Source organism: Gracilinanus agilis, chromosome 4 (genome assembly GCF_016433145.1).
Source record: "Gracilinanus agilis isolate LMUSP501 chromosome 4, AgileGrace, whole genome shotgun sequence".
In the NCBI taxonomy this organism is placed as follows: Eukaryota; Metazoa; Chordata; class Mammalia; order Didelphimorphia; family Didelphidae; genus Gracilinanus; species Gracilinanus agilis.
This window is the reverse complement of record NC_058133.1, coordinates 66517086-66539425: the sequence shown is the minus strand read 5'-3', so window position 1 is coordinate 66539425 and position 22340 is coordinate 66517086. Positions and strand designations below refer to the sequence as shown.

Genomic DNA, 22340 nt, shown 5'->3' with positions numbered 1-22340 from the left:
TCTGTACCAGCAGCAATACAATGACCCAGGACAATTCTGAGGGATTTATGGTAAAGAACGCTGCCCACATTCAGAAGAAGGACTGCAGGAGAGGAAACATATAAGAAAAACAACAGCTTGAATGCATGGGTCGGGGTGGACATGATTGAGGGTGTGGACTCGAAACTACCACACCAATGCAACTACCAACAATTTGGAAATTGGTCTTGATCAAGGACACATGACAAAACTAGTGGAAATGTGCTTTGGCCATGGGGGGGGGGGGAAGGGGGGTGAAGGGGAAAGTAGGGGCATAAAGTATGTAAACAGATTTAAAACGAATATTAATAAATGTCTAAAAAAAAAAAAGATGGAGTGTGAAGACACTTGAGACAATTCGGGGGTTTGTGGGGTGGAAAGGTCACTAGTAGTGCTTGTGAGAAAAGTAAGAGTGAAAGGGATGTGAAAGATAGCATGGAGGGAGAATCACCAAGATTTGACAACTGTGTGTGTGTGTGTGTGTGTGTGTGTGTGTGTGTGTGTGTATCATTAGGACCTCAAAACAAATTTAAGCTTAATTCAAATAACCCCTGAACTATAGCGAGTATTCTAAAAACCTAAGTTCAAGAAATTTAAACTTCTCCTAAATAGAGATTACCTTGGCCTCTGGATTAGCTGCTAATATTTTGGCACCACATTCTACTGAAGCATAATTATTCCGGTTTTTCTGGACTTTCTTGGTAGAATGTTGGCCCCCATTGGAAGCCGGATGCATTGACTGACCTGTGGATAAATGTTATTTATTAAAAACATATTTATATTGTGATTATAAGAGAGAATAGCTTACCATACTTCTTAATGAACTCTAATAAGCTTTAACTCTACTTGTCAGGTAAGTGGAAATTAACTGGGAAAAATAAAGAAGAAAATGATAAAAAAAAAAAAACCTCTACACATAATGATCAGTCCAAATTATTTTATCTGTTATTTAAATAAAATAATATTATTTTAGATTATATTTATCTAATATTCTTTTAGGTTAACTAGCAAAATTCATATTATTTACATTTTAATTCAATTCAATACAGACATTTATTAAAGTTCTATAATGTTACTAAGTTCAGAGGATATAACAATTTGGGGAGAAGCTAGGTAGCACAGTATATATTGAGTGCTGTGCCTGTAATCAGGAAGATTTGAGATCAAATAAAGCCTAAGCCACTTAGCTTGTGTGTGTTAGGGGATGGGGGTGCACCTTGGGCAAGACATTTAACCTGTTTATCTCAGTTTCCTCATCTCTAAAATGACCATAATCATAGCACCTACCACCCAGTTATTGTGAAGATCAAATGAGACAATAATTGTAATGCTTTTAGCACAATGTCTGGTACACAGTAGGTATTATAAATGCTAGTCATTATTATTATTATTATTATTATTATTAAATAAAATAGATTCTACCATCAACGAGTTTATATGTAAGCTCTATAATTTCTCCGCTATGGAAACCTTTTATCCATAGGCATAGTGTCTTTCTGAATAGTTAACTATGACACTGAAATGTCAATCTCTTCATACATACCACATATAACAATTGCACTTCAGGCTAACTGGCTTTAAAGCAAAATTATGTTATCAAAACCAAGAATCTTATTGTTGATTAAAATTCTAAAGTGTGAGTCAATGGGAAAGAAGTAGAGAAAGCCTCAGGGAAGCAAGAACTGTGGGGTCAGAGCTAGTTAGATGGGGCCAAATATGGCACCGTTTTAATTCTTGCAATATCTCACTTGAATGAGCATAGCCTTCTCCTTAATTCTTATGCAAAAGATTTGTTCATGATGGCTGTGTTACCAAAGTGGAGAAAAACAAAGCAAAAGCCTAAATGTATCTATAGTGGAGTTTAACAACAACAAAAATCCCATCATTTCCATCCAGTTACGGCCAAATCACATAAACCTGGCATTAACATGGCATTGCTTGCCAGATAAAAACACTAATGCTGTATATATCTTGATTTTATAAAAGTCTCATAAAACTATTACTCAAATTTCAATGTCTCTCAAATAGTTTCCAACGTATTTTTCTGTATATGAAACTTCCTGTTGAAATGTTTGCAATATCCCTGAAATAGTCTGATAAGTTTTCTTCCCAATAAAATGCAATTTAATAATTGTTTTGGGTTAGCTCTTTATAGTAGAGTAGAACTTAAGGGATTCCAAAATAAAGATTTGCTTACTTTTTTCTTTCTCTACTTCCATAACTTTTTTTTTCCATTCATCAAATGTTGGAATGTCTCCTGGATCTTTGGGGCTTACTACAGATGTGGGGTCAATTTCTCCAGTTTTTTTGTAATCTGCTACCTGAAAAAAAAATTCAATACAACTTTTGTTTCAAAAGTTATTCAATGCCTATTATGTGATACACTTTTCTAGGTAATAGGTATATAAAGAAAAAAAACAATAAAAAACAAAAATATAATCTATTCCCTTCACAAGATTAAATCCTAGTTGGCAGAACAAAAATATACCGACAAATAAACTGCTGTTAAGTAATAGTTTAAATCATTTTCTGTAATCAACTAGAGTTGTACACAAGATATGGAGAAAGATCAATTCTACCTGATGAATATCACAGAAGGCTTCCAAGAAGAGGTGTTACCAGAAACAGGTCTTAAAGAAAGAGAATTTCAACAAGTAAAGATGTGGGGAAGGCAAATTTCAAGATAGAGGAAAGAGTATACAAATACACAAAAATGGGATATGACAGTTTCAGACTGTAGAAGAGCTAAGTGCAAACTTTAACTGGAACATGGAATACATAAAGAGGACTGGTATTCAGTCTAAAGGCAAGTTAGAGGAAAAATTTGGGCTGATCATTATGTGAAGAGGTTTATTATAGACTAGACTATAAACATCTTAAAATTTACAAATTTTCATCGATCTAAATTGATCAAAGCTGTCTGTTTTCTTTGAAATGAGTTGTTTTACTTCTTTTTACTTCATAAAGGAGATTCCTCAGTGTTCAATAATTTTTTTTTTTACCCTTGTACTTTTTTTGGTGTATTATCTCATAGGTGGAAGATTGGTAAGGGTGGGCAATGGGGGTCAAGTGACTTGCCCAGGGTCACACAGCTGGGAAGTGGCTGAGGCTGGGTTTGAACCTAGGACCTCCTGTCTCTAGGCCTGACTCTCACTCCACTGAGCTACCCAGCTGCCCCCTGTTCAATAATTTTTAATATATTCAGTGTTGTTAAAACAAGATCATCACATGGTTATATGGAATCCTATTTGCTGGCTCTCAGATTATTTAAAAGTAATGGAGAATTGATAGCAAACATCTTCCTATTTAAATAATTATAAAATTTCTGGTAATTTGAGTAGTAAAACAGAAGCAGAAGCACAGAAATGGTGGAAAGAAGGCAAAATTGAGGATCATAAAACCAGAGTGCTAGTACTGGATCAACCACTAACTAGCTATAGGGTTTTGTGTATGTAACCTCTATTTTTTCAGTTTTGGCACTTTTAGGGCTTAAATTCTACAGTTCTAATACTAATGAAAATTGTGCTAGACTAATTTACTATACATTATTAAGATATAATCACAGGCTTATCTATATAGACAGGTTATCTGTATTTACTTTCTTGTGAGATTATTTTCTTTCTTTTTTTAAAAAGGCAGTTGAAAAAGTAAAGATCCCAGTGGTGGGAAAAAAACGAACTACATAAAGAGTTGATATTTTCTGAATTAAGATTGAGATTAAGAGTTTCAGGGTTTTGGTATTGATTAAAGGAGCATGATCCTCAGAATATGAAGCTAATTATATTTCTATTTTTTTCAAAAATCAACCAACTAAAAAACAAGTAAAGGATAAAAATTTTACAAATCTAATTAGCCAATTCAATCAAATTATTTATAACTGTTAGAAGAATAGCATTTATTAAATATGTTGTTTATATGTTTATTAAGTAGTACTGTATACATAGAGAAATTGTTATATAGTATAGAGAAAGGTGATAGGAGTCAGGAAGGCCTAGGCTTAAAGACTACCCCCTAGAGCAGTGATGGGCAAACTTTTTAAAAGGCAAGGAAATGCTCATCTGTCAGTCTGTTTCTAAGGCAATTCTTTCAAAGTTTCATTGTACTGTATCCTACTCATTGTATTCATCAGATTAGGAATAATGTCACACAGCAGGATAGAACAGTTCAGGGGGCCGAATCTGACTACTCCCTAGATCAGTGGTTCCCAAACTTTTTTGGTCTACTGCCCCCTTTCCAGATACCCCTCCCCCACCTGCTTTACCCCAGACAGGGGAGGGAGAAAGGGAGGAATTTGCCCAGGTGTTCCTCAGGGGAGGTGCAGTGGAGAAGGAAAGGGAGTAGCTCTGCCAGAGTCCCTCTGCTTTTCTAGTAACTAACTGGCAGGCAAAGGCCCACATGCCCACAGAGGGTCTCTGCATGCCAGCTTTGGCACACGTGTCATTGGTTCATCAGCTCAGCCCTGAAACCTATGAGATACTGGGCAAGTTGCTTAAGTGCATAGCTCTTAAGCAATTCTTATGACAAAAAAACCAGAATGGTTTGCTATATACAGGGATATAGATGAATTCCTTAAATAGAGCAATGAAATTACAGCTTTAGATTATCCCTCTCCCTCCAAAACAAAAGAAAAAAGAAAACACTTGTGAAGAAATCAAAGAATCTGAGAGAAAATATGAGTGAAGATTAAAAGTTAGAAACACAATCCATAATGTCATCTAAGTATAATACAAACCACCTAGGATAGAAAAAAGGAAATGGATTAAGGGTTTGACAGGTTTAAGAACTTATAAACTGGTCACTAAAATGAAGAACCAAGATTTCAAATTACAAGTAATAAAACAGGCTATCCACCTCTTGATAGAAAAGTAAGGAACTGAAGGTTCAAAATGGAAGACATTTTTAGACATAAGCAATTTGTGAAAAGTTTTGTTTTGTCTAACATGTATATCTGATACAGGTTTTTAATTTTAATTTTAATTTTTTTATTTGAAAGGGTAGTTAGAGATGGGATTACCAAACTGGAAAAGGAAAAATTATACTTAAAAAAGAGAGCAATAGAAGTATTTTCAAACGCATATAAGAGAACTGAGCAAAAGTTAGTAGGAAACAGGGACATTTAAAAAAAATAAAATGTTAAAATTATGATATACTAAAAAAGCACACTATTCATAATACATGACTTCATGTATAATTCTCTTTTTATATTTCACTTTGTGTATGCAATTCATATATATGGAAATGTTCATCTAATTTGAGTATTACAAATTTTTAAAAATATCTTTCATTTGCCATTTAAATAGCTCTTGTAAAAAACTTTATTTGATCTGATGTTTGCAATGCTATTTACTTGTGCCTGTAACCTCTACCTTTTTTTTTTTTTTTTGGGTCAAATTTGTAGTTTGTCACATTAACTATAGGAGGCATATAAAGTAAGTGTAAATTGAGCAACTATGTTGTCTTCATTCCTCTATCCTACAATGTTTCATATTATATCAGACATGATTCTGAGTTCTTGAAGTCTGTCAGTCTAGAGCTCAAACTAAATATGTAAGTCCTATCCAGCTGGAAAAGATTTGTAGTAAAAGCCAATGGTGTGTTTGTCCTTCAAGGATTAGCCTACCTTTACCAGACAGTTGACTTAACAGGTGAAGATTTTAGTCTGCCTCTGGCCTATGTTTAAAAATTTATAATCCTATTATTCCCCCTCTAGAATTCTATGTTTTGGCCAAACTATACTTGCTGTTGCCCAAACACAACAATCAGTTTCCCAAATCTATACACATACAAGGTTCTCCTTCCCCCACCCAGCTATGGCCAGAATGTTCTACCTTCTTTATCTCTACCTCTTGGAATCCTTAGCTTCCTTTTAGACTCAATTAATGAATTCCTTCCCAAGTGATGCTTCTGTTGATGCCTCTAAGTAGTACTTATCCCTCTCACACTCTGAAATTACTTTGTATATATTTTCTTTTTCACATCTCCTTAAATCTTCTGAGATTTAGCTCCAACTTGCTTTGTCTACATCTTGTTTAGATATTGTTGCAATGTTGTCTCCTCCTTTAGACTGTGAGCTCCTTGGGGGCAGAGACTAACTACTAAATGCTTGCTGACTTGAATCTGAAGGCTGTAAAATTAAATGACTAAATTTGGACCCACAGAAGAAAAGAGATTGTGCACCTCCCTGCCTCCCTTCTTTGTAGAGATGGTGGGCTATGGGTGCAGAAAATTACATCACATGTCAGATGAATGTAACTTGTGTTGACTGGTTTCATTTTTCTACCTTTTAAAAATTCTGTTATAATGGATGACTTTTGGTTGGGTGGCGACTGGGTGAGGTGGTAAAGGAATTACTTGAGAAACATACATAAATGAAACAAAAACAAGAGAGCAATGATTTTTAAAATAAATACTTATTAAATATCATAAAATAGGAAATTACAGTTTTTCATGTTAAAGGATAAAAGAATAATACTGCGTGACTCCAACAGAGAAAGATCTAGATATTCAGCAAACAGAAAAATGAGTTGCGTTCTTTACAGTGTTTTTTTGTTTCCTTCTAGGAATGTTAATGTAAAAAAGTTATCAATGGGACTTTTACCAACTGAGAATGAGCTGGAATACAAAGTCAAAACTAGAGGCTTAACTTGGGGTTGCCAATCAACAGAGGAGTAGTATCACCACTCAAGTGACAAGGCACAACCCCTTTTATAATGAAATGCATTTTTCTGCCCTTCTCACTTTCTAAATGGTATCATAGATTATATTTCAAAAGAGATTAATTTCTATTTTATTGCTCTAATTATCAAATATAACTAATACATTAATGAAATTAGGTTATCTTCTTCACATGTAAAGTCTAAATAAAGTCCTATAATACTGAAGCACCATAGTGTTGTGGGCAGTATCAGTGATACTTGTCTAAAAACTAATAGCGTTCCTTTAAAAAACTTTTGCTTAAAGAGACCTTAATAGCAGTGGATTGATTTATTTATTCTGAAGATAATTTGTTATAATATCAACATCTATTATCCTCTTTTCTGATATATTAAAAGGGAACTGGGGGCGGGGGTGGGGGTGGGGGGAAGTGCTGTTTGTCAGAATTGGAAATTTGGAAACAATTTTATCTATAAATGGATGGATTAACAAAATCAATCCTCAGAGTAAGTGGCCTAAGGAATCTGTCAATCAACTATTTTCTTCACTGAAGATAAAAAAAATAAGTGACTTGATGATCATAAAGGCTGACTAACATCAAATACACATGACACACATCAATGAACTAGATGACAAAAGATTTCACTTACCTCTTTTAAGTTATCTGAAGCATTCAATGCAGATTTTTGACGATTTGCATCCTGCTTACTTGTTGAAACAGATTCAAATTCTGATTTAGTCATCATTCCTTTGTCTTGAGAAGAGGAAGCATTTTCTATATGTTGACCAACGAGACTACATATGAAAGCAAATATTAGCTGAATCATATCTACTGCAATCTAGCTGTGAAATAAAATATACAAAAATGATGGATTTTCACAATAAAAATAGTAAATTAAATATAACTTATACTCACCTTTCTGGTGGACCAACAAAGGCTGAATGTTCAACATGCTGGTCTAAGCCAAGGGCTCCATGTTTTTCAACTTGAGGGTCTGAATAAAGGCTCCCACCAATATTACAGTCAGTTTCAGTCTGTTCAATTTCACTCAAACTAGCAAGTGGGATATCAGCACTGGAATTTTCTATTTCACTGAAGGAAAAAATAAAAACAAAAATATTCTGATCACCGAAAAAAACTAAACTTAAAAGTTACAAATAAGTCTAGTACATGCTGTAATTAAGGGCAAGAGTTGTAGAAAACAAAAACATTTGAATCTTAAACTATTTTTTGTGTATTCGTATGAAATATTTTCTAGAAAAAATGTATTTCCTTATTTTAATTCTTACAAATAAGATTCAAAATTTAGGTTAACATTATCCCCCCCTTCTACAAAATTCTCAAACAACTATTTTAAAAGAAAAAACAAAATTAATTAATGCATTCATTATCATATTGGTAATAAGCCATCTGATTTATTACACAGACTAACTTTGGTTTGTCTAAGTTTTTATTTCTACATCAATAAAATTTTAGTGTTCTAAAGTTGCTTAAGTAGGAGATATTTTTAAACAGCACTAATTTTTTAACAGTTTCAGACTTCTAAAAATAAAATATTTAAGGCCCTAATATTTGATTTCTTGGAAAAATAAAGGATAATTAAATATATTTGTGGGGGAAAAAAGAATTTTAGATTTACCACTTCCACAAAATGATAACAAGAAACATTTTTTCCCCATACAGAGCTGCATCTTCTCTAAAACTTGGTCTTAAAGAGTTCCTGGACCACTAGCAACTTGCTCAAGAACTCACTGACAAAGTGACAAAAACAGGACTCAAAATCAGATGTCTCAGGCCAGTACTTTATACACTACAGATAATAAACATCTGACATTTCAAATTTGCAAAGCACTTGACAGACATTATCTCATTTGATGCTCACAACCATCTTGTGAGGCAGTTATTATAGGCCAGTGTTAGTGAATGTTTTCAAGTTCCAGTGCCCAGAGGGCAAATTCAAGCTGTCTTTGAGCCCCACTCCACTCTCACCCCCCATTACCCAAGGGAGCAGAGAGAGGAGGTGCTTGCTTTGGACAGCTGGATGGAGGGTCCGGACATGCAAAATGTCCTCAGGCGCTGGGAAGAAGGGGAACAGAGCAGCTTCCCAAGTGCCCACTAAGCATGTGTGCCAATACCTTACCAATGCTGCTATAGGCATTTTGTCTCCATTTAAGGGAGGAGAAAGTAATGATCAGAGAAGTTATTAGCATGATCATGCTAATAAGTGTCAAAAGCAGAATTTCAAACCCATATTTTTCTGACTCCTTAAGTCTACTACTATCCAATCCACTATGCCACAGTATAGCTAATTATAAACTCCTTGAGGTCTAGGACCATATCTTACACATTTTTATATTCCCTTCTCCCAAGTCTGCTAAAATAGTATCTTTTTGAAAAAATGCATCTGGAGCAAGGAACAGAAAAGAGAAGGGAATGTTATAGCTTTATTGAAATTACTATAACCTAAAAACAAAACAAAACTGAAAATATATAGAAAAAATAGAAAATATATAGAAAACAAAACAAAACTGAAAACAGCAATGATCCCTAAAAGAATAGACCAGTGTTTAATTTGCAAATTCTAGATTTATAGTAAAGAGGTTACCCAATAGTATACTTCAGTTTTGTTTAGTTAAGATAAATGCTTTGGAATTTATTATCTTTACATTATAAGGAAATCAAAAGATAAAAAGTAAAGCCCAAAGCCTGGCATTACTTGCCTAAATCAAATGTGGGGATAAGGTTGTACTTTATCATAAAGAAAATGCTTCTATCTTTAGTTCATCAAGAAAATATAAAATTAGTTATACTTAGGTTTTGAGACTGGAGTGATCTCTGAGGTAGATGAAGTGGAAATATTCTCAACATTTTCAATATTTGCAGCTATACTAGGAGAATCTCCATTGATGTCAACTGATGGGAGTGTTTCAACTACAGGTGAACTTAAAATCCTTGACTGTGTATCCTGTTTTAAAAAAAAAAATTATTATTTATATAAAATCACAAAGTTAATCGTCTTTTATTCTTAACAGATTTTTATTGAGAAGACCTTCTGGGCTAACAACATTCATATTAAAACTTTTTCTACAAAATATCCTTTCTACTTTACTAGTCTAAATTTTTCCATTTAATTTCACATTCAACTTATTTTCATATTACATTTACAAAATTGTAAATTAATAAAAAATTCCTGCACTATTCCTATTTCTAATTGTCTCATTTAAAAGTTTTTCTTTAATCTATACCAGAGTTTTCCTTTAGCAAATCAATATTATAAACTCAACAAAATGGGAGTAGGTGTGTTGAAGTAGGGGAGATAGTGTTACAACTAAATACCTTATAAAACTATACTTACTTGCAAATTATATACAAAAGGATCCTCTGCTTGAACTCTAATTTGTGAAAATACATCTTAAAACATAGGACTCAGAAATGAACATAATGGCCCACATGTGTCTGGAAAGCACAGCAGAACTGTCATATCTTAGATAAAATCTACCTTAATTTCTTCTTTGTAAAGTGAGGTTTTGAGGGGTAGGAGAGGTAAAGAAAATAAAAGTGTTAATTGAAAAAATTTTTTAATTAAAAAAAGATTAAATGGCAATTAATTTACCTTATAGCTCCTAAGTCTATGATCTTATGACTTGGCGCTAAGCTTCTATACATGTAGGCTGCTGCCTTCATTCTCCTAAAATCCTACTCTGATAATTCACTGAAGGATATTTCAAGCTATCGGAATAGAGTATAATCTCAGAGGTTCTCACCAAACTAGAAAGACTGCAAAAACATTCTTTGTATTGTCTGAGGCCTTGTTGGTGGAGACCCAATCATCTGTGAATAAGGCAGTAGGAAATTTTGTTTTTATCTTTCTTTTAATTTTTGTAAACAAAACAAGGGGGCAGGGGAAGATGAGAGTTGTGAAATTTACAGAATTCAGAAAATTATCTACTAAGCTGTAGATGGATTCGTTTTCTAAATTCATGGAGAGGATGAGCATACTGATGTATTTAAGATAGAATTAACTTCAAATCTCCTTTCACGTGAACTGATAACTGTCAAAATAAATCTCATTGCTAGAGATTTTTTACTAACTTATTTATTAAACTCAAATGCATGGCTTAAATTTTATCTTAATAGGTACTAAAATGCAACTAGTTTTTAATGGAGAAAAGAGAACCTAATGGTCTTTCTCTAATTTTCTTCCCTTATTATGTTTGCTAATTTTATTAAATAATTTGTAGCCTTTCTTACTGAATGCTATGTTAATTATCCTGTAATCACAGACTTGTTTCATTGAAGCCATATAAATCTCAGGAAAATATACATATCTAATTGGTGATAAGCCATATAGAAAAATAACAGAACAGTTTCTTGACATGAGAGGCTTTTCCTCTCATCTTGCCAAATAATAATTTCTTCATAATTTTTTCCTCAATTTCTCTATTTCACGATGAAAGGTGGCAGACATCCTGAGTTCTCACAATAGTACTATACGAGACAGCATCAAATACTATGTTCATTTAAAGTAGGGATCAGAAAAAGCAAATAGCTTGTCTCGTTTGTAAAGTGATTTACAATACAAGATTCCTTTTATGAATGAAAATAAGTATAATTTGAACTATCAAGATTTTAAGAATATTTTAAAATAGTTACTTTTATTTATACATTACATTACATAATATTAAAAAAAGGGGGGATGGGGAAGTGATTTCTGGATCAATCACCATTCTTATCATAATAATTTTGTCCATTGTCACAAATGTCCTTTTAGGAAGATGAAGGTATTCTTGATTTTATTTTAAGTTAGATTCTGAACTCTAGAAAACTGATTGGCTGTTTGCAAGGAGCTGATTTAGAAGGACTCTCATTACTGGCAATAATCATTTCTCCTTTCTGCTAAAGCATAGCACTAACTTTACTTTTTGCAATGTTATTCAGAACTGGGCATATAGCAAATATCTCAAGTCTCTTTCTGGGAAAAAAAATAAGCATTCATGTTCTCTGGGTGAAACAGGAGATTTTGGAAAGCATATGTTTGACCAATTTAATTTCTTGATTATGCCCTAATGCTCATGCTGTCATTAAATTGGCATTAAAGTTATATTGTATGCTGACATTTCAAAGTTCCTTGCAAAAATTTTCTACCTTATTCTCTGCAATAAAAGTTGATACATAAACTATGATTATCTTTCACAGTGTTCTTTTTGAAAGCAATGCAATTTCAGATAAAGAAGTGATTCATGACATGTTTCTTACTGCTTTTAGACCATAAATACAACCCTGCCAATTTCTCTGTCTCTCCAAAGAGAGGTCAAAAGACATCCTTATGCTTTGCTATAACTTCTGTGATTTCATTTTAATGTCAAAAAATAATGTAATTCAGTTCCCTTTGGTAGTATGTCAACTCACTGGTCATCATAGAATGATCTCACATTAAGAGTTCTAATAGTTGTTATTTTATTTAGAGAATAAAAAGTCAATGTAATTCTTAATACATTCTCCTCACTTTTCTGACACTGTCACCATCATTACAAAAACAAAAAGAGTCCACATAGGACTGTAGGCTACTTCTCTTGTAGGGAGTGGGAAGAGAAAAATGGAACAAAGGCTAAATAAGTAGGTTAGTAATCCAATCAATCTGAAAGGAAGTCTCTATTCAAGTACTCAAGGATGGGAAGATAAACCTGTGTTATTTAACTAACATCATTATCAATGACATGATATCTATCACATATCCTGTCATACTTATCAATTTACAGATGACAGAAAACAGACAGATGCCTAAGAGCACTGAAGGATAGAGTCAAGATTCAAAAAAGGATAATCTTAGGAATACTAGACTGAAGTAAAGATGAAATTTAATAGAAATATTTAATTATATACAGGTTAAAAAAAACCAAGTTTATAATTAAAAGTTGAGAGAGCTATAACTAGATAGCAATTTGTCTAGATAAAATGTAGGATTTTTAGTTGGCTGCAAGCTAGATATGAGTTAGTAGGGTGAAATGTAGTGTAATTGTAGGTTGCATTAAACATCATAGCATCTAGAACTAATGAAGAATCCTACTGGACCCTAAATGGATGACAACAGGAATCAGAAAATTACCACAAACGAAATCTGGCTTGCCACCTGTTTTTTGTACAGTTTATGAACTAAAAATAGTTTTTACATTTTTAAACAAAGTTTTATTGTATTACAAATATACAAAATACTCTTGGCTTAGGGGCTGTACATAGACAAAGGGCCAGATTTGGCTCACAGTTCATAGTTTGACAATTCCTGAGTTAGAACACACTTGGATATTGTATTCTGGACACCATATTTTAAGGGCAATCATCTGCTCAAGAGAGACCAGAGAAGAGTGACAAGGATGGTCAAGAGCCTTGAAATACCATATGAGGATCTGTTGAAAGAAACTGAGGGGAGAGAATGGTGGTAGAGAGAGAGTAACGATGAAAACACTTGTCAAGTATTTGGAAGTATAGACCTTTCTTAGTCCCAGAAGGCAATAGTAGAACAGTGAGAGTTGAAATAAAGCAAATAAAAACTTGATAAAGGGAAAAACTTCCAAATGAGTAGAGCTACCTAAATGGAGCGGGATACCTCAAACAGGGTACCCCATTACTAAAAGTCTTCAAGCAAAGACTATATAACCACTTGTTGTGTAGGTGGAATTTTAAAGAATAAGCTAGACTTTTAAATCAAAAATGTGATTCTGTATTTTTTTTTGTTTCATGGAATTGGCTTGGACAAAGAATGAATAACTTAAAGTTCAAATGGACATCAATGAACTTATATGTACTTATGATGGTAATCTGGAAGACATTGTTATGGAAATTAAATTCAGTCTTTACAGCATGGACAACCCTAGAGAGTTTAAGGTCCAATGACATCTCCAAGAATGAGTCAACTCCATACCACAAAGAGGCAAAAGAGTAGGATTTTTTATGCTGAAAGTATAAAAAGGGAATAAGCCTGTTACAGATAATATTCCTCAGACCATTATACCTTTAGTCAACATAAGTGAATAAAAGGTAAAATGTAAGATCCAATTGAGCTTACTGTTTATTGATTCTAAGAAAACATAAAAACAAGTAAGGCAAAACGCAGCATTAAATGTCTTCCACTGAGGTGCCTCCATTAATAAGTTGATATATAAGATTATCTGACACCTGAGAATCAGGAGCCTCTTAATTATCAATATCAAGTGAGGCATAAAACAGAAAGGTATAGTCATCAAGTTTCTGTAGTCATGGAGGATGTACAGTAAATAGTACAAATGAAAAAACAGATTCCCTAAAGATGATAAGGTCATCCCTATAACTCCAGCTTATTAATATAATTGTCAGTCATGGTAACTATCACATCCAAGATCATGCAGAATTTCTTTAATGATATCCAAAGGCATGCAGAGAGTTCTTTTTGGTGTGTCTATGCACATGTGCAAAACTAAGTGGACTTAGAATTGTTGTATAGATGGAATTCAATAGATAACTAAATGAGCTAGTCTATTAGTAAATATCTTTAGTATATATCTTTAGATAGTCATTGGGAGACAGAAAGAAATTTAGACCCAGGACAAAATGGGAATAAAAGAGACAATATTGCATATGAGAAATGTCGTTCTTTTAATAATTATGAGGTTATTTCCCAAACTCATCTTTTTAACCTTAATATTTTTCCAATAATACTATATATGGCAGCAAATCATGAATTAATTCATTCTCCTAAGAAATTAAAATTTCAGATTACACAGAGAATAGAAAATTTATGATGAACATAAATAAGCAATAGTACACTGCAAACTATGAAATGGCATTAAAAGATTAACAAGAGATAACATATGCCCAGACATGGTCCTGTCATGCCTTGAAGACAAGAGAAGAAGTACAGCATGATGTCAGGATGTAAGTGAAATATCCAAGCACATTGAGTGGAAGGAAGCTAGAGTTGCACAGGGACAGCAAGGTGGATCAGTGGACAGAGTGGCAAGCCTAGAGACAAGAGCTTCGAGGTTCGAATCAGGCCTTTGACACTTCCTATCTGTGTGACCCTGAGCAATCTGTTTAACCTCCATTGCCTAGCCCTTACCACTTTTTTGCATTGGAATGAATGCATTGTATCGATTTTAAGACAAATGTAGGGATTTTTTAAGTTGCACAGGAATAGAAAGCATTTGCATGTTATACTCTGTACCACTAGGGGGAGTCCTCATATTAATAAGATAATGGATCACTGAAGTACTCAAGTAATAACTTGAAGATGATAGTATCTACAACATTCTGTTTTTTAAAAGTTATGTCTTGGCATTAGTGTATTCATGGTTTTATTTGGGTATTTTGGTTTTGTATGAGTCTGCTCTTACAACAATGACCAATATGGAAATGTTTTGAATGACAATAAAAATGTAAAATAAAAAAATTTTTAAATGTTATATGTTGGGAGGACCAAGGTGGTTCAGTGGACTGGAAACTAGGCCTAGAGACAGATGGTTCTAGTTTTAATTCTGACCTCAGACACTTCTTAGCTGTTGATATTGGGCAAGTCCCTTAATCCCCACTGCCAAGCACTTCTGCCTGGGAATCAATGTACAATACTCATTCTAAGAAGGTAAAAGTTTTTTATTTTTTAAAGACTAATTGGGAAGTTCAGAAGGTGAATTTAGAGAAGATAATGAGTTTCCTAAGGGCCTCACTGAGATTAAGATGTCTATGGGACATATAATTTGAAATGTCTAATTGGCGATTAATGAGGACCTGGAAGGACCAGAGTTCAGAAGAAGAATTAGAGCTAAATAGAAAGATCTGGAAGTCATCTTGTTAGTGATAAAATCTGAACCCAGAAATGCTAACAAGATCACAAAGAGAAGTATATAGAGGGGAAATTTTTAAAAAAGATTCTGGGACAGAGAGTCTTGAGATACATTCAAAGTTAGTGGAGGAGTGGTCAGATACATAAGAGATAACCAACAGAGGTTTGTCAAGAAAGCAAAGAGACGAAAGAGTGCTTGGAGGAGGAGAAAGTGACCAGCAGGGTCAAATGCTACAAAGAGATCGAGAAGGATACAGATTAAGAAAAGGCCTTTAGATCTGGTCAGTAAGAAATCATTAGTAACTTTGGAGAAAGAAGTTTAAGTTGAATAATGATGAAGTTGGATTATAGTGAATTTAGCAAAGAGTACAGAGAGGACACATAGAGGCACCGAGAATAAATTAATTCTCTTTTTTTAAACCCTTACTTTATATCTTAGTATAATTTCTAAGACAGAGGTACGGCAAGAGCTAGGCAATGGGAGTTAAATAACTTGCCCAGGGTCACACAGCTAGGAAATGTATGAGACCAAATTTGAGGCCAGATCCTCCTGACTCCAAGTATGGTGCTCTATCTACTGTGCTAGATACTCCTAGAAATTAATTATTAAAGAAGGTATTTAATTAGAAATCTTGAACCCTTGAACTACATTACCCAGCACCCCACACTCCTCCTGTCATTACATACTGACATAGGCAGGATATAAATTCTCCCTTTTCTGCCTAGCTTCCTCTTTCCTTCCTAAGGCGGCTTTGGTGGAGCAGGGGCCTTTTGAACAGGTAATATTAGCTTGGGCATGTGGTTTTATTTTGTTAGAAAATTACCTTTTTATTATTTTACTTCTAGTGATTATTAATAAATCTCATAAAATATAAGATTTGGAATTATTGTATATTAATTTTAATTTTACATTGGTTAGCTGGGAAGAGGACAATAGGTAGTGGGGATGGTAAGACCTACTACAGATTTTATTTTGTTTTAAGATGGGGAAGGCTTGGATGTGGTTATAAGTACAAGGGAACGAAAGCTGTAGGTAAGAGAGAGAAGAGTAAGAGCAAGGGTAATCTAAGCAATGGTTCCCATTTATTTAGCTGCTTCTTAACTCTTGGGATTCATGATAGTGCAAGGGGTTCACACTAAAAATTCTCTAATGGCACCTAAAGTAGCAAATAAATTACCTGTTTGTGAAACAAATACATTTTTTCCTCTGTGACAACAAATGTGCATGTTTGAAGCATTACAGATTTGTTTTTGCAGCAATTGGAACTACTTTGTGTACAATAATGGTGCTTGCGTGGCAACTACATTAAACTGACTTCTGCCTGAGTGAAATGTGTTCTTGCACCTTCTCAGCCTGCGTTCAAATTCTTTCTCAACTTCAAAAAGGGCTCAACATTTGAGTTGAAATTGATTCCCAATAGATGGTTAGGACTATCCATTCACATACTCTAATTTCCATTCTGTACAGTATGGTACCAAAAATTCCCTCATTCCCTGGTTACCTTCTAACTATACCTCCTCAGCTGTGTTAATCATGTGATAAGGATGTTACAAAAGTTTGCATTCTTTCAGGACTAATGTCAGTTTGAAAATTATGATTGCACATTATGGGTCATCTTGAAACTACCTTTGACGATCACAAATGTTCTGCAGAAACAAACTTTATATTGCTTTTCAGTGAAGTAGTACAGCTGTTTTCTGATTTAAATTTATCCTCTATTTATTTATGTTACTATTTTTCTATCTGGCAGACTTTCAAAACACTGGCTAGCCACACTGGTCAATTGTTCAGAGTTCCTGTGAGATTGTCTAGTATGCAAAGGGTAGAGGAAAACAAAAAATCATAGCTGAAGAGATTCTTACCTTATAAAAGTTAGTTTATATTAACATTGCTAAAAATGATGCACTATATACAATTTGTCTTCTAAATACATTTGTCATTACCAGAAGAAAAGTAAATATTTCGTAATATAAATAGCTATTCATTTGATTAGGTGCCTAAGACTACCCCAAAGAGACAAGTGAGACAGAGGTATAAGAGAAGGTATAACTAAGTTCTAGAAAGGTTAGCCAGGGAAGCTAGAAAAGGCTAGTCATATGGTGGGGGAGAAGGGGGGGAGGGAAGGGGGTGAGGGAGGGAACAAAGTCCTAGTAAGTGCTAGAAGATGGAAGATAAAAAAAGAGAACAGGTCTAAAATGAAAGAAATGGATTAAAAGTTTTAGAGGACACTATGGAAGAGATGGGCAGTTCTGAAATGAAATAACAGGATTACAGAACTGAGGGAGATGAGAATAAGAAACTGGGTAACACAGATGGGTGGATAAGGTTTGTTCTTCTGTAATCAGGTTTTTAATATCACTAAGATAAAGAGAACAAAAACCAGTGGTATTGTTAACCATCAAGGAATAAGTCCAGGCAATTTCAATGGATAGAAGGAGTTCCACTGTGATAAGAAGGTTCAATATCTGCACAGAGAACACAAATGCCATTGGGCCCCACGGAGTTTAAAAGCCTTGCCTTAAGTCAGCGGTTACTGATGTTCCTGAGGACATCACAGCTTCAAATCAGGCAAATATATTTCCATCTCAATATCTTTGTTTTGGCTATCCTTCATGTCTAGATTCAAATCGGGTGTCTCCTTCTCTATGACTTCTTTTTTGAAGTTCCAATTGCTGGTGCCCTACCCCAAAGAATCACCCTGAATCTACTTAGTATAAAATTTTTTATTACCTATATATGTACACACTGTCTTACCTAATACACCATAAGATCCATGAAGCAGGGACTACTCCATTATTGTCTGTGTATTTCCAGTGCCTTCCACATTATTCATCAGAGTAAGACTGAGAAATGACCCCTGCTACTTTATTATTACTAGTTCTCTGTTAGTGTTGGTCTTTTCATGGAAGTCAAATGAATACATTATACCAACTAAAACATTTTGGGTAGATTGTAGCTAATATTTACATATTATTAGTACAGGAAAATTCATAGCCTGTGATAACTTTTTTTGTAACTTTTTAAAAAATGTATAGCAAGTGAGTGAACTCTTACTATGCCATGAAAGCAAAGTAATTATAAAATCTAGTGAGTAAACAGAAAGTTTATGGTAGATACAATCTTTGAAAAGCCAAGTTACTCAAAATCAAGATGATGGTGCAGTTTTTACCTGTTCTTCAACGCTGTAGTCATCTACTAAGGTATTGTATTCTGGTGGGCTAGGCATGGTTGAGTCTATATTTTCAAACAATTCTGTATTAATGGATTTATCAGTTTCCTCCTAAAGGTTGAAAGGAAAATAAATCAGAAAATACCAGTATTGATAATGTTCTTAATCTAAATTTATTCATTAACTACTTGGATACCACACTTTATTTCTTCTCAAACTTATCAATCAAAAACAGTAAGAATTTTTTGTGCATCTTCTCTCCTCATTTTCATTTTATATTGTTGAATAATCTTTCACCTTAATTTGTCTTTGTCTTTCACAATTTCTAGGCACATTTCCACTTATGAGACTATGTGACTATCATATCTTCCATTTTTCTCCTTTAGTTATAAAGAAAAGGAAATATCAGGCTACAACTTACTTTGGCAGTTTTCTCCCAACTCAAAAACCCTCAAGTTGAATATAACTCCTTCAAAAATGCTTTTTTTCAAATATGAAGGCAGAAAATGCAACTATTATTGAATTTAAGTTTTATAGTTTGAATATTTATGCTACACCAGATCTGTCATAATTGTTTTTTTGTGTACACCCTGACAAGGGTATAATATAAAGGGCTTCACTGGAGTCCTTTTTATAAACCGATGTAGACAATATATTGATACTCATTTTAAGTCTAGGATATGGTTTTACTATTTTAAAATTAGGTTTGTAGTTCCTGGTGTGTTTCTATGACATATGGGTCATATATGTTTGAATTGATACTAAGTCAAACTTTCCACCATAATGCTATTTCCACGAAGAAATATAATACATTTTTATGGTACAATTTTCAAGGAAGGAAGCAAACAAAATCATTTATTAGGCACCCACTATGTTCCAGGCACTGTTCTAAAATTTATTTTATTTATTTACTTATTTTTTGAAACTTATAACATTAGTGCCTTGTAAAAAAAAGTTTCTAGTCATAAAACATATATTATAAATCAATGAAAAAGACATTTAGTAGGTAAATATATTCTTAAAAAAAACACCACACATTTTTGAAATATCACTGAAGTATCAAAGTACAGGTGAGGCATAACTGATTCAATATATAGAATATGTATTATGTCATCATTAAATGCCCCTCACAATAACTCTACAGTCCATAGACACAACCAAGGAATTAAAAATACTTACTTGAGTCTTCGGATTAAACTAAAATTTGTAGGAAATACAAATTTTCTAATCAGAAAGTCTTATTTTTTTTTTAAATTTACTTTCAAAAAGTATTTTTTAAAAGAGAAATCTCAGAAAATTGTTATAAAACGTAAATCATCTCTACCTTTTTCTGGAAATGTTCATCTTCATTTTCAAGTACACAATTGTCATTTTGAGAATAATATGAAGAAGGTGAAGGACTCTCTTTACAACACACACGCCAGCTGGGAAACCTATAAAACAAATTCACACAAAATATCTCAAAATATGATGAGTAAAAAATACTAAAATTTCAATTCATTAAAACTATTAATTGATTTCCCTGTCTCATCTTTTTCTCCCCTCCAATCCATCCTTCCAGAGGTACCAAAGTGATAGTCCTGACTATAGTATTCTCCTGCTCAATACTGCACTATTGGGTGCCCTATTACTTTATAGGATCTAATACTCTCTGTTAACCAATCTGACTGTAACCTACCTTCCCAGACATATAATAAATTAGTTAAATAAAGAAACTAATCCAAAAGCATTTATATAAAGCACCTTCTTTAAATGCTAGGCACTGTGTTAAACACTGAGAATACAAAGACAAAATGAAAGAGTAACTATTGAGGAAAATGGCACGTGAATGTGTAAGTTAATATGATTTATCAGAAAAATGTTTTTTGATGGAGAGGGCCATTAGCACCTGGAGGGATCAGTAAAAAGACTTAATTTAGAATATTACTTGAGGTAAGTTTTGAGGAAAATTAGGGATTTGAAGGGACAGAAATGAGAAGGGAATACATACACAGGAAGGGGAAAACCAGTACAAAGGCTTAGGAAGTAGTATTATATAATTGTAAAGGGGAATAATGCAAAATGAAGGGGGAAAATAGACTGGGGTCAGGTTATAAAGAATTTTAAAGGGCAAAGAAGTTTGTATTTGATGTTAAAAATAATGGAGGTGGAGGAGGACACTTAGGTGGTTCAGTGGATTGACAACCAGACCTAGAAATGGGAGGTCCAAGGTTCAAATTGGATATTGTTTAAGTGTATAACCCTGGGCAAGTCGCCTAGTACCAATTGCTTAGGCCTTACACTGTTCTGTCTTAACTGATACTTATTTATCAATTCTAAGACAGAAGGTAAGGGTTTTTTAAATAATACAGTAATAGGAAGCAACTAGAGTTTAGTGATTAAGGATGCATTCTAGTCAGGCTTGTATCCAAATTTATGCATTCTATGCTGCAGCCAAATTGGTTTTCTTGCTGTCCCTTACACAGGTCACCCTTGTTGCTGTTCCATGCCTTTGTACACATAGGCTGTTCCACATTCCTAGAATGAACTCCTCCTTCATTTCTAGCTCTTAGTACACAATCTCCCCTGGCAGAATGGAAGCCCCCTGAAATTCAATTATCACCTATCAAAAACAGCAGACAGCAGCATGCTCAAAAAATAGCCCTGAATCAATATCTGCTATGTGGATAGGTGAACCAACTTTATATGAACACAAACTTTCCCACAATACTCAGTAACACACTAGTATTACCAGAACATAATCAAGTTTCATCTACTAAATGACAATATTATCTTTGACATTTAAAGTGCATTCCATACTAAGCTTTCAACTGAGTCACATGAATACAAACGATACAGTGAATCTTCATTATTCATTTTACTGTTCTTTAATCACTCTTCAGGGGGCAGGTATTAGTCCCAAAAGAGACCTACTTTCAATATCTCCCCAGCTGGTCCCAGGATACAATGATGATGAACAAGAATTAACTTTCCTGGGACTAAATTTTGCCAATCCTTCTAAATGGCACTCCATGATTAACAATTTGACAAAAATTTAAAAAATGTATTAAGTTGCTACTTCATCACGGCACAGTGTAAATTTTAAAATGATACATGTATATATGCAGGCTACATGCTATTATACAAATTTTTTAAATCTATAACTGAGAAAAAACCACCTGTTTCCATCACAAACTCTACTTTTAATGATTTAAGTTCAAATCAAAACATGAGATTAAAAATAAGTGATAGAATAGAACAGGACAAGGGGATATATGTTGGTGGAAACTGGATGTGATGGGACTACTTGAACAAGTAGAGGGGTTGGCTTGATAAAGACAATGCCACTACATCATATAAGACTGGAACAAAGGAGGAGAGAATAACAGAAGGCAGCTGATAGGGGATCAGGAAGAGGGAGCTCACAAGGAAATGGCCTCAATTTTTTCTGTAAAATATGAGACAAAGTTCTCAGGCTGAAGAGGGTAGCCATGGAAGACTTAAGATGAGGTACAAAGATTTGGAAGAGCTGCTATAGAGAATGGGATTAGTAAACTGTTATTAAGTACAGTAGCATTGCCTCTGTTGAAATTGTACAACAAATTTGTAGTAGATCCAGTCAAAACAGTTGCCTGATTTTCTCCACCTTCATTAAGCAGCAAAATAAAGCCTCTGGTTTCTCTTCCTCTGCTCTCAGGTGTCATGC

General features: G+C 33.8%; 1 protein-coding gene across 1 annotated transcript in view; it reads right to left on the bottom strand.

The window, feature by feature from the left end:
- SUCO (SUN domain containing ossification factor) overlaps window positions 1-22340 on the bottom strand; it is an 85842-nt gene that overhangs the window by 36583 nt on the left and 26919 nt on the right. Inside the window, exons 2-8 of the mRNA XM_044676858.1 lie at window positions 19980-20088; window positions 18656-18766; window positions 9484-9638; window positions 7589-7765; window positions 7323-7467; window positions 2216-2339; window positions 638-762 (exon numbers count right to left, since the gene is read on the bottom strand). Of these exons, the coding sequence (XP_044532793.1) occupies window positions 638-762; window positions 2216-2339; window positions 7323-7467; window positions 7589-7765; window positions 9484-9638; window positions 18656-18766; window positions 19980-20088 (946 nt within the window). The remainder of the gene's footprint in view (window positions 1-637; window positions 763-2215; window positions 2340-7322; window positions 7468-7588; window positions 7766-9483; window positions 9639-18655; window positions 18767-19979; window positions 20089-22340) is intronic.